This window comes from Bison bison, unplaced genomic scaffold, assembly GCF_000754665.1.
Source record: "Bison bison bison isolate TAMUID 2011002044 unplaced genomic scaffold, Bison_UMD1.0 scf7180017864516, whole genome shotgun sequence".
Taxonomy (NCBI): Eukaryota; Metazoa; Chordata; class Mammalia; order Artiodactyla; family Bovidae; genus Bison; species Bison bison.
Genome location: NW_011495069.1, coordinates 4,282,370 through 4,295,399, shown reverse-complemented (window position 1 = coordinate 4,295,399; position 13,030 = coordinate 4,282,370). Strand labels below are relative to the sequence as shown.

At 57.2% G+C, this 13,030-nt stretch overlaps 1 protein-coding gene across 9 annotated transcripts in view; it reads right to left on the bottom strand.

The window, feature by feature from the left end:
* Positions 1-2,256: 2,256 nt before the first annotated feature.
* Positions 2,257-13,030, bottom strand: part of ALPL (alkaline phosphatase, liver/bone/kidney) — a 63,967-nt gene continuing 53,193 nt past the window's right edge. For all 9 annotated transcript variants that reach the window (XM_010829985.1, XM_010829988.1, XM_010829984.1 and 6 more), the window contains 6 exons: positions 11,055-11,198; positions 9,394-9,463; positions 7,275-7,409; positions 4,718-4,909; positions 4,122-4,241; positions 2,257-3,261 (listed from right to left, as the gene is read on the bottom strand). In XM_010829985.1, coding sequence (XP_010828287.1) covers positions 2,996-3,261; positions 4,122-4,241; positions 4,718-4,909; positions 7,275-7,409; positions 9,394-9,463; positions 11,055-11,198 — 927 coding nt within the window. In that variant the 3' untranslated portion in view covers positions 2,257-2,995. The remainder of the gene's footprint in view (positions 3,262-4,121; positions 4,242-4,717; positions 4,910-7,274; positions 7,410-9,393; positions 9,464-11,054; positions 11,199-13,030) is intronic.

Here is a 13,030-nt window from a genome sequence, read left to right as displayed (position 1 = left end):
TGTTAAATTCCAGATTTCTCTTTAACAGAAGACAGGGTTATCTGGATGACTAGAAGAGGATTTGTCAGCTTAAGATTTGTTCTTCCTCACTGAGAAAATGTCTTACTGTTACCCTTAGCCTCTAGTTATGGGGGGATGGGTGGAGCTGGGACTTCGGCCTGGACCCCTGGCCTGGATTAGGACTCAGAGCCACCAACAGTTAGAATAAAGGGGTGATGAGTGAGCTGACGGTGTGTGCGGGGCCCAGCCTGGGTAAGGGAGGCCCTGGAGCAGTCAGAGCACCCTTGATTCTTCTTGAAGCATACACACATGAGCCACAGCCTGGACTCGTGCTAGGAGGAGCTAGGAACTCCCTCGTGGGATCCTGAGAGCTCAGTGTGTTCAGCTCAGTGTCGGGATAGTACATTCAGATGTTAGGAATGGAACATCAGCGAAGTTAAAGAACTCTCCTGAGTTCATGGAAGCGAGAAAGTGATGGGAACCCCTACCTCTCTGACCGGCGGCAGCCCAGGCTTTTGAACCCCATCCCAAAGTTTAATAAATGATGTTGGTGCTTTGCTTGTATCCTTTGAGCATTTACTGTCCTGGCTCAGGCTTTGGGGCTTGCTCTCAGCCCTTCCAGGGGTGGGTAGGAAGGGCCAGGGTGTTCATTTTTTCAGAACAGCTCTAAGCCAGTGAGAAAGGAGGGCTGAAGAATAAATACCCCAGCTCCCTCACTCCACAGTGAGATAACCCTTAGATGCATCTCCCTTGTATCCTGGAGGCCCACAGTGGGACAGCCCGGGTTGCCCATGATGGTGACCTGCTTCACACACACCCTTTCCTTTCCCGGCTCACTTCCCTACTCTGCCTGGTGCTTCCTGGGTTCCTTTTCCTAACCCAGGGATTGGAACTGCATCCCCTGCATTGGCAGGTTTCTTTACCGCTGAGCCACTTGGGAAGCCCCTTTACAAACTGTATTCAAATCCTTGTCACAGGCTCCGCCTCAGAAGAACCCAACCTAAGACACAAGTGTGGTTTGCACACCCGTGGGGTTTGTACACTGACTTTGCGTGGTACCGGTGAACTTTTAAAGACAGACTGCTTAACTGTGAATTTAAAGAAGTGTTTAGGACGTGACAATAGAGACATGGCAAAAATTGTGAAGATGGTATGAGAACAACAAATGAAAATGCGGCACTGTACAGTTACAGGCAAGGCGTCTGCCTGGCAAGAATGTGGGCATGTAGTTTACTAGCCCAGCATCAGCTTGGCTGTGCCCTTTTTGCCAGGACTGCTGGGAAACTTAAATCTTCTCAGCTGTATTTTTTCTTTTTTTTTTCGTATTTTCATTCTTGAAGGATGCCTTGCTTCTAACATACAATTTCTTGCCGAGTTCATTTTTAACTAGTGTGTGTTATGAGTCATTAGTACCGGCTGCCTCAGAGCCTGGTTGGCAGGAAGCTGGAAATGCATTATAAATACAGGATGTCATTAAGTGTGGGAACCTTGGACTCAAACCCCAGCTCCACGGCTTGGGGGACCTTGGGCCCTCATGTCACTTGCTGCACCCTGGTTTCATCGTCTATAAATGTGGATGGACCAAGGGGGCCTGCTTCTTAAGATGAAATGAATCCACATAAGCATCACGCTCAGAGACCGGCAGACAGTAAATAATCATCATTGTCATCATGACTGAGTCTTTCGTTCCAGGAAGGCAAGAGGAGCAAACTTGGGGTCCTCTCCCCCAATATTAGGTGTAACCCTGAGTGTGTACCCAGCCTTGACAATCAGGAGTGGACAGATCACCATCCCTGTCTAGGCTGAGGCTCTGTGAGGTCAACCCCTAACCTCTCAGGCTGGTATGGTGCCTGGCGCATGCTCAATACTCGCTGAATGAACGGATGAGGGAGCGGGTACGATGGGCCACGGCGGGCAGCTGTTTGAGGGCACCACGCAGCAAGGGCGTCCCGGGGCACTTGAAAGCCTTCCTGCTGTGGGCTGTGGGCTCAGAGGCACCGTTCTTTAATCCTCATGGTAGTCCTGCAGTGGGCTGCCTCCCATGTTACAGATAAGAAAACAGAGAGGCAGAGATGCAAAGGACTCTGTCCACAGTCACCCGGGTAATGCGTGGCGAAGCCCTCAGGTCAGCGGGAGACCCCCTTCTCCTCCCCATCCAACCCCATCTGTGTGCGCTTCTGGGCCCCGAGTCCTGCTCTCCCCAGAGAAATGAGCTTATTTCAGTCTCTTCCTCACTGACCACAAAGACTCAGTCCTGTCCTCAGAAATATTTGGAAAGTTTTATTTAAATGTTTTGTGTTCCCTTTTAACCAATACCAAAAAGAGAAAATTTTTTGGCTGTTTCGAACAGGAGCGTCCCTTCAGAGAGGCTGGCATGTATGTTTAGAGCCGGGAAGCGTCCACTTTGCCAGGCTCCTCTTCCCAGCCTGGGTCACCCGGGGCTGGATGGCCAGTCCTCGGAACCGACTTCCTGGGAGCCCCGGGGCGACCTTGGAATGAGGGAGTGAGCAAACCTCCCTCCCGAGGAGGACCTGGTCTCCCCTGCAGTTATGGACAGACTTGGGGAACGGGCCATGAGCCTGGTGGGTTCCAGAGGGACGGGGAAGGGGGTGGGGGAGGGTCAGATCCGGAATGTTCCATAGAAGCTCCAGGGCCTCTGGGTCTGGAGAAATAGAGTTGCTAGAAAAATAAGAGGCTTTGAGAAGTTTTGCAGTCTATGCTCTCTGCCTGCCCAAGAGAAACCTACCCTGTCGGCCAGAAGGGGGCAGCGGGTGGCGGGGGAGGCTGGAGGCCAGCAACTGATCTGGCCGCAATGGAGGATTCCAGAGGGGAGCCAGGTGGGCGGCAGGCAGACTTTGGTTTCCTGGGTCCCCTTGCCGGCAGCGGCAGAGGCGGTGGGGGTCTCTGCCTCCTGCCTCTTTGAGGTGTGGGCTGCCAGGCTGTGGGCAGCACCGGCCATCGGTCATGGGCTGGTGGGTGCCCGGGCCCCGGGCCCTCAGAACAGGCTGCCCAGGGGCAGCAGGGCCAGGAGGAGCAGCAGGGGGCCGGGGGAGGGGCTGCCGGACGAGCTGGCTGAGGCACAGTGGTCGCGGTTGGCACCAATGCAGGCTGCGTAGGCCATCACGTGGGGGATGTAGTTCTGCTCGTGGACGCCGTGCAGCAGGTGCGCCATGGGGCCCTTGGCAAAGACGGCCACGTCCTCGCCGCCGTGGGTCTCGTGGCGCAGGGGCACCGCGGACTGCGCCTGGTAGTTATTGTGAGCTGTGGGCCAGAGAAACGCTTGCTGAGCGCCTGCCAGGGGGCCTGGCACGATGCAGCAGCTTTCCGTGCCCACTTCTGGGCTGGCTCAAATGCCCTCCTCCCCCATATTTTTTTCCGAGGGGGGGCCACTCTGTGCAGCACATGGGATCCCAGTTCCCCAACCAGGGATTGATCAAACCCACGCCACCTGCATCGGGAGCGTGGAGTCTTCAACCACTGGGCCACTCGGAAAGTCCCAAATGCCCCCATTTTATAGACGAGGAAGCTGAGGTTCAGTGCAGGGAAGTCATTTCCTACACCAGGCCACAGGACTCAAGCCTGAGTCTGTTGACACAGAAGTCTGCCCTCTCAACCCACAGATCTCATCTGGGCTGTCTGGATTAGAAGGGAAGAGCCAACCCAGGAAAAGCTTCTGATCCTGGGCTGTGCCCTTAGACCCCCAGGGGGGTGCTGGGGACATCATGAACAAATATTCAACAATATGCAATCAGATAAGCAAACTGGGAAGGCGCGCACACACTGGAACACTATACAGCCAGTAAAAACGACAGTGCAGCACAGCACGTGCCAGGCCCCACACTGAGCTCATCAGGTCCAGCTAGCCCTTCAGACAACCCCGGGAGGCAGACCATTCTTCAGAGGGAAACTGAAAATGAGGAAGGTGAAGTTAAGTGCCCAAGGTCACAGAGTTGCTGGATTTTCGGAGGGGATTCAAGTTGACATTGTTCTGACTCAATGACTCAACTCCTGTCTATCCTGGGACACCTCGCTCCCAGCCTTAACCAGAGGACTGTACTGTTTCTGAGCTCATCCCTGAGGGGGTTCCCTGTCCCCTCCCAGCCCTGGGCCTTGGTTCTCACCGTAGTCCACCATGGAGACATTCTCTCGCTCACCACCCACCACCTTGTAGCCAGGCCCGTTGCCGTACAGGATGGCGGTGAACGGCTTCTTGTCTGTGTCACTCACCATGGGGGCCAGACCTGCACAAGAAGGCATTGGTCCAGGGGTCCTGTTGGAGCACCAGGGGTACAGGCCCTAACCCCCGGCTAGGACCCCTGGGTTCCCTCCCAAGGAAGCCACCTTCCAAGCCCAATTTATTTCCAACCAAACATCCCTCAGTTTTTATTGTGCCCATGTCCTCCCATCTGTTGGTCCATCCACCCCTCATCCGTCCATCCATCCCTCCATCCTCTCCTCTCCCCTGTCCATTAATCCATCTTGCCTCTCATTCTTCTACCTATCCATCATCCCGGTGGCCACCCATGCACCCAGGCATCACTTCCCTCCACGCCCCCCACCCTCTATTCCCCCACCTGCCAGTAACATCTCTTCCCTCCCCAGTTCCAAGTCCCACATGTGCCAGGCCCTGGGCTTGCCAGCTCTCCTCCCCTACCCCCACTCCCGGATGGCAGACCCTGGGAATGCCCAGTGCCTACCCCAATGGAGGCCTACCTACCAAAGATCGAGTTGCCACGGGGGGTGTACCCGCCAAAGGTAAAGACGTGGGAGTGGTCAGCTGTGACAACGGTCAGCGTGTCTTCTACGGAGGTCATAGCACCCGCCTGCCCGATGGCCTGGTCCATCTCCACCGCCTCGTGCAGTGCCTGCTTGGCTTTGCCCTCGTGGTGCCCGTGGTCAATCCTGCCCCCTTGGGATGCCAAGGCAAAGGCCTCTGGTCAGCGGGCGGGGAAGGAGGTGTTATCCCCAATTCCCATCCCCCTGGGTTAACCGCCAGGTTAACCTCTTTGATGGGAGCTCCCCTGGGCCAGGCACCATGCTGGGCATTTAATACAGCTGTTCAACCTTCCCAGCAGCTCAGACGGTGAGTCGCTGGACCACAGGCCCACGTGTAGACACTGCAAAGTCAGGCTTAAAGCAGATCCACCATCCGACACTGCTTCCTGAGCTGTTTCCTTAGCTGCTCAGAGTCCCTGAAGATCTCAGAGAGTTAGGGAAAAGACCCAACATGCCTGAATACCTACTAGGTGCCAGACAGAACAAGCTGACGTCTTGTTCTCCATTCCTGACAACTGGGGTAGAGATGGGCACAATCAGCCCAGTTTACAGATGCAACAGCTGAGGCCAAGAGTGAGGAAGTGACGTGTCCAAGGTGAGATCTGCTGGGCTTTGAATTCGGATGACCCACTCTAAAGCCCTGTTTTTCCATCTTTGAATACATCCACTCTGAGTGTAAAGTGAAAGTGAAAGTCGCTCAGTCCTATCCAACTCTTTGCGACCCCATGGAGTATACAGTCCATGGAATTCTCCAGGCCAGAATACTGGCATGGGTGGCCTTTCCTTTCTCCAGGGGATCTTCTGAACCCAGCAAATTCTTTACAAGCTGGGCCACAAGGGAAGCCCAAGAATACTGGAGTGAGTAGCCTATTCCTTCTCCAGGGGATCTTCCTGACCCAGGAGTCGAACTGGGGTCTCCTGCATTGCAGGCATATTCTCTACCAACTGAGCTCTCAGGGAATCACTCCAAATTACTGCGTGCGAAGCACACTCTTAGAGGGGAAAAGCCCTCGGTGCCTGGGCAGCGCCCACAGCAGGCTTCCATACAGGCCTGGAGAAGCCTGCACCCCATGCTGCCTCCCCCAGGTGAGCAGAGGAAGCCTGGCTGGAAGATTACAGCTGAGACTGCGACTGCAGGGAGCACCTCCCATCTCTAAGAGGACACTCCCAACTCTGAGGGTCCGGAGCCTGGGCGCCTGGCCGCCCTGCCTTCCTGCTGGCCTGGGCCTTACCACACAGGCCTGGCCGGCTGGCAGGGTGGGTCCCTCCTTTGTTGTGGCTCTGGGAGCAGCTGGCCTTGCCGGCCCGGTCCTGGCCCTGCTCACAAAGAGGACCGCTCCCGAGGGAGCTCGTGCTCGTCACCACTGGTTCCTGGCTGCTTCCTCAGCATCAGAGGCCCGTTCAGGGCCAGGCCGAGACCGCCGTGCTTGAGTGGGAACCCCAGCGTTTGGCAGGAAGGCAGCCAAGCTGGGTTGGCGGCCGCGGGCCTCTGGAGAGGGGAAGGGCCCGAGCGTGTGTGTATGTACGGTGGGAGGATGTGTGCAAGTGTGTCCGTGTGTGTGTGTGTCCAGGCAGAACGTGAATAGTTGTTAGAACTTTGGAAGATTCCAGAGACTTTATCATTTCCTCTTACTTTCTATTGTGATCGCCTTAGCTATTGGGCAATCATAATAATGATAATAATAGAAGCATTGAGGGTTTATTCTCTGCTGGGCCCCCTTCCAAGTACATTATGTCTCTGGACGCAATGGATGCTAATAGTCCTTCTTGGAGAAGGGGACTATTTTGGGCCTCATTTTTACAGCAATGCACAGGTAACAGTCACAGAAGCCAGTGGGTGGCAGCACTCAGACAATGAGTCCAGGGCCTTAAGACAGCGCCGGGAAACCCCAGGAGTACTGGCAGACAGCACTGCTGCCTCCTGAGGGCCTGGCTCTCCCAGCCCTGAGGCCCCCAGGATACACCCGGGGACTGCCCTGGGCCGTCTCCTCTCTAACCTTGGCCCCACATGGGCCTAGTCACAGCAGAGGTCTGCTGTCCAGCTGTGAGGGCATCCACAGACCAATGGGCATCTGGTCGACCCTGGGCTGGTGTCCTTGGGCCCAGCCAGGCAGCTGCTCAGGGCACCTCTGACTACAGGGGCTTGCAGACTTGTCTTTGGGAAGGAGTGAAGCTGAGGGGGCTGCACACCCCTCCGGAGACAGGCTTTGGGGAGGAATTTCCAAAAGGAAGAAACCTGCCTCCTCTCTCAGGAAGCCTTCCTGGACTGGTAAGCCGGATGTGCCATCTCCATGCCCAAAGAAGAAGAGCTTGTTGGGCTGGAAGCCTCAGCACCGCCCCTTCTCTCCACCTCTCTCGTTCATGACCCATCCTCCCCAACGGAATCTCCCTGCTCATCCCCAAATGGGACAGTGCTCTCTGAGAGCTGACCACCCGACCCTGAACCCGCCTAGATGCTCCCAGGGAAGCAGCCCTGCAGCCAGGCCTGGGCCCCCTACCTTCCACCAGCAGGAAGAAGCCTTTTGGGTTCTTGTTCAGGATCCTGATGGCCATCTCTACCATCTCAGAGAGTGAAGGGTCAGTCGCGTTGTTCCTGTTGAGTTCGTACTGCATGTCCCCCGGCTCAAAGAGACCTGAGGAGGAGCCAGGAGGGTGTGGGTGTCTCGGGGAGCAGAGGCTTCTCACACCTGACTGGGTAAAGGGAGGTGGGGGTTGGAAGCAGCTCTGGGTGGCTTTGGGAGGGCTGCCTCCGTTCATCTTCTCAGCCTCGCCATGGTGAGGGGGGCACTGTGTCCATTTCACAGAGGAGGAGACTGAGGCTCAGGTGTTCCGTAACTTGCTATGTTCAGCTGCTAATGGGAGACCTGGGATTCTACTCCATCAGCCCATCCGAGCCTTGGAGGGCCCTGGACATGGCAGAGGACTGTGTCCCGGCCTCAATGAGACAGCCTGGGTGTGTGTTTCCATGCCAGGTTTGAAGGGCTCAGTGCTTATACAGTGAAACAGAAGGTTTGGGGTCACTGTCTCTGCTGTTCCCTGAGTGTGGTTTTTTCCCCTCGTGAAACAAGGAGAGAGATCCATTCCTTGCTCATATCACAAGATTCCACATGTACTGGTTGCTGTTTTCCAGTCCTGGGTGTGCTTCCAGAACACCTTGCCCTCCATGCGTGGGCGCGTGGAGCGGGCGCCAGTGAACAGAGAGCGCTTACTCTGGGACATGTCGTCCTGCGTGCTTTGGAAGCACCTGGGCCCCAGCCTCCGAGAGGTCGCCCAATAACCCTTCCTCCTGGAATTCACGGTCACGTGCCCTCCCTCACTGACTCGGGCTGGCCTGTGTATCCAACAGAATGCTGTCCAGACGACAGCATGTGACTTCCAGACCCGAGCGTAAGACACTGTGGCTTCTGCCTTGCAAACTCCTACTTTCTGGGGAAAGCCAGTTGCCATGACGTGAGGACACTCAAGCAGCTCAGTGGAGAGATTCACACGGTGAGAAATTGGGGCCTCCTGCCAACAGCCCACACTGACTTACTAGCCATGAGTGAGGCCCCCTGGAAGCCCCAGCCCCAGTCAAGCCTCAGGACTGCAGCCTCCTGAGAGACCTAGCTGAACCACTCCCAAATTCCTGACCCAAAGAAACCGTGAAGGAGCAAGTGTTTGCTCTCGTTTTAAACTGTAAAGCTTTGGGATAATCTGCTATGTGGCCACAGAGATAACTTACACATTAGCTCATTTAATCCTCATGACAACGCTGAGGCAGACCCGATCACTGTACCCACTGTACAGAGGATTCATAATCCTCATTTTATAGAAGACGGAGGCACAGAGGATTGCACAGCTCATGAGTGGTAGGAGCTGGATTTGAACCCATACACGGAATTTTCATGCTCTGCAGGTACAGGCGTAATTCTCTACAGGCAGCGTGGGCTGTGGGGCCCGGGCGAGCAGAGAGCTGCGTGTGTCGGAGCGACCCTCCGGGTGCCCTGCTCTAAGCCCAGAATCTCCGCTGACATGCCCAGGACCCAGGGGCCGTGTTCCTTGAGAAAGCCTTGCAGGGGGCTTTGCCACCACCTGCCTGGCCCAACAGCCAGGAGGGAATGGGGATCCAGATGTCTGCATGGTGGTACTCAGGGTCTCGTCCCACCTCACCTGGAGCCGCCCCGGGTCCCACAGCTGTTACCCAGTCCCTGGGGAGGTGGGGGGCAACCCCCCCACCCCCCAGTCAAGACCGGCAGAGACAATCTAGCTGGCTTCTGCCCTGGCAGCTCCGCAGGGCTGGCTCTGGGTCCCCTGGCTCCACAGCCAAGGATTTGTTTAAGTCCCAGCACCAGCTAGGGTTCAGACTCACCTGGGCCATGCGGGCCAGAGGTCGTCTCCTTCTCTGACCTTTGTTTCCCTTTGTGCTCAATGGAGCTGTTCGCCCTGCACAGCCAGCAAATTTCAGGTCTAATTCTATGAACCAGAACCCCTCCCTCACCCCTCCCAGGTCCTGGAGCCTGGGACAAAGGTCCCTAAGTTGTGGAGGGAGGTGGCTGGGGCCTCATCCCCCAGTGCTGGCTCACACAGCCCTGGCCCCAGGGCGCCCAGCTGGATGTCCACTCCACCCTCTCCACTTACCCAAGAGGTAGTCCACGCTGTGGGGGTCAAGGGCCAGGAGATCAGTGCGGTTCCAGACATAGTGAGAGTGCTGGAAGGAAGGGCCAGCGTCAGTCATGCTGGGACTGGGGGAGCCAGCTGGCCTCAGAGTCTGGGGCACGCATGTGTGTCCTTCAGTCATTTAACAGCCCCTCTCTGAGGACCTACCATCCCTGCCTTCAAGAAATGGCAAATAAACAGGTAATTTTAACGCAAGGTGATGAGAATTCTGAGAGACCAGGGGCACTGTGAACCTAGAGACGAGATCAGGGAGGGCTCCCTGGTGGAGGTGAGGTCCTAATGGGGACCTGGAGGACAAGTAAGAACTGAACAGGCTGGAGTCAGGGAATAGACTTCCAAGCAGGGGAAGGACTGTGGAGCAAAGAGGAGGAAGGCACAGGTCACCAGCGGCCTTGAGCACTCACTGAGGTGTGGGCTGTGGGTGTTCTCAGAGCCGGGAAGGGAGCAAGGCCCTAGCTCTGCCCGGGGACCCCAGCCAAGGGGGGAGTAAAGGAAGTACAGCTTCTGCAGAGGCCATGGGAAGGGACTGGCCAGCTTGCCTGGAGAGGGTGCCATTCAGGCCTGGACGGAGGGGTGGGGCCCTCAACTACCAGGAATCAGCTGTGTGTCCTTAGGCAAGCTCCTCGCCTTCTCTGGGTGATGGCATTGGGATCAGGGGTTTTTCAAACCTCCGGGGCTGCTCTGGGAAGGAAGGTGGGAAGGCTAAGAAAGTGGGGCTCCCCTGCTGTCCCTCACTTCGTGCCCGGGGGGCCAGGTAGAGAAACCGAGGCTTCGAGTGGTGGTGTCTCTCAAGCTTGGGCTGGGAAGGGGCTCTGGTTTAGCCAGCGCTGACTCAGAAGGCACGGAAAGAGTTCAAAGCAGCAGGGTCCTGCCCCCCACCCACCCCAGGGGGCCATTCCCCTGTCCCTACCCCCACCTCAGTCTTGGCCCAGCCCCATCCCACAAGGCCTCCCCAGGGGCCAGGCCTGGAAGCCTCAGAAACCCAACCCCAGAGTGACATCAAAGAGGCCGCCAGGCTGCTCCCCACTGTCTTCAGCTCCGACCACAGTCATTTCCAGACCCCAGCTGCCCCAGGCCCCGCGGCCGGCAGATGGATTTCACGGGTCGGAGCTGCTCCCGGGAGCCAGTGCCCAGGTCTTCCCACGCTTCGGCCCCCCTTCCCCGGCCAGCACGTGCCCTGACTCTGGCCCCTGCCTGCCACGGTGGCCTGGGAGATTCCCTGCACCGTGGCCTCCTCCCCTCCCCCGTTTCGGGGCTTCTCAGCCCCTCCCTTGTGGTCTGTCCCCTCTGAGTTCCCGTAGGTCCTGGGCATCTCGCCATCCAAGTACAGTGTTCCACGTTTGCTTGACCATCTGATTCATCCTTTGGACCTCAGGCCTAGCCAGGGGCCCCCACTCAGTAGGGGTGCCGGTGGGCTGCATGTCCGTGCAGGTCATTCCTTGACCCACCCTCTTTCTCACTGCCTGAAGGAAGGAATCAAGGGGCACCCACTATGTGCCATTCAGACACCCGTAAGGTCCTTTGGGCCTGAGCTAAGAATTACAAACCCATTCTACAGAAATGAACAGATGCAGAGAAGGACGCCCCCAGCACCTCCCCACCCAGGCCCCTGGACAGGCTACCTTGTGTTTCGGTTTGAAGCTCTTCCAGATGTCGATGAGGTTCAGGCCGTCCAGCCTCGTGCCTCTGGCCTTCTCATCCAGCTCATACTCCACATCGGTTCTGTTCTTGGGGAACATGTACTTCCGGCCGCCCCCCATGATCACCTAAAGGGGACACAGCCATCAGTACCCCGGGGGTGCCATGCCGTCTGGAGGTTCCCAGAGGTCCGCCTGGAGAGCTGGGCTCCCCGGGGAATGGGCGGAGTGGACGTTTCTCCGGCGTGGTGAATCCTGGCTCCGTGTGTGCCACTCTCCCTGAGCCTCTGCTCCTCCGGCTGGGCCGGAAATGAAATCACTAGTCTACCGGGATTGTGGTTTGGGCTTCGGAGCGCAATACTGGTGCTAACCTCCCTTACCTGGCTTTCCAGAAGCCCAGTACCAGCTTCGGCTGGCGTGAGAGCGATAGCATCTTACAGCGTACGTGTCGGGCACTAAGGACTTGAGACTGCGGCTATTGCTCAGTCGCTCAGTTGTGTCCCACACGTGTGACCCCATGGACTGTAGCCCGCCAGGCTCCTCTGTCCACAGGATTCTCCAGGCAAGAATACTGGAGTGGGTTGCCCATTTCCTTCTCCAGGGGATCTTCCTGACCCGGGGATGGAACCCGAGTCTGCTGCATCGGCAGGCGGATTCTTTACCCCGAGCCACCTGAGAAGCCCTAAAGGCCCGAGATACCTGATCTTGTTCAGCGTCATACGAGGCTGCAAGGCTGCCCACGTGACCTCTCCCAAATAAATGGGTGCAGAAATATGATTTCTTTCCCCTAAGGCCACACAGCCAGCAAGGGGACAGAGCCAGGATGTGAACCCAAGGCCCCTCCAGCTCCTGCTGTGTCCATGGAGCGGAGGATGGGGACTCCGACCGAGAGCTGCCTCTTTGCCCCCACCCGGGAGGTGAGAGGCCTCTGCCAGGGAGGCCTTGGGGCAGCCCAGCTGGGAGCCTGGCAAACAGCGGGCCAGCGCCCACGTCTGTGTAGTCACCGCCAGGCTAATTTTACCCACTGCGCTGACCCATGCGGGCAGACGGACGCGGGGCTGTTTGTTTTCCTTGGGAGTCCATGTTTGAAGTCCTGACTATTTTTAAAACGGGGGCCAAGGGCATAACAGCCGCCGCCCGCGGTGACCACCACACCGGTGTCCTCCTGTTACCGCGGGCGTCAGCCCAGGCCGCTGCCCCTGGCTGACACCTCGGGAGCGCAGAGTCCAGTGACGCCCGGCCTTAGACCTGCCGTCCCCGGGGCTGGCATCTCACAGGTGCCCTCCTCAGAACCCAGGTTCTGCCGGGTGGACAGGGAGCCAGGAGTCCAGGCTGGTGGTACAGGTGGTGGATACAGGGCCATCCTGGATCCCGGGAACCAGAAAGGTCTTTGAAGTCAGCCTGGAGTTGGAATCCTGGCTCTGCTGTATCTTGACCAAGGTCTGGGTGCTTAAGCTCTCTGGCTCCATGTGTCCATCTATTAAACGGAATGGACAGCCCACGCACAGGACTGTCCCAGGAGGAAACGCAGTGACGGGCAGTCCAGTCCTGGCCGCCCCCACCCCGGGGGGCTGGCTTCCCCCGCAAGGCATTCTCATGGCCAGAAGTAGTGGAGCTCAGGGTGGCTCCGTGAAGGCAAGCTTCTCACGGCCAGCTCCAGCTGGGTGCTCTGCAGGGCGGGGCAGGCTTCTGAGAGAAAGGAGAAGGGGACCCCGGGTCACTGGCTCCCTGCCCCCCCAGACTGTTCCCACAGAACCTGACCCCTTGGCATTTTCAGAATGGAAAATGAAGCCCCCAATCTTCTTGCCGGGAGCCTCGTCATCTCCAGCCCCAGCAGGGACTTCACACACTCATTAAACTCCCAAATAACAGACTTGCTGTTTGGCTTTGGGCTTTGGGTTTGTGTCTTTCATTTTTCTTTTTCTTTCTTTCTTTTTTTTTTTTAGTAAAAGATATTTATT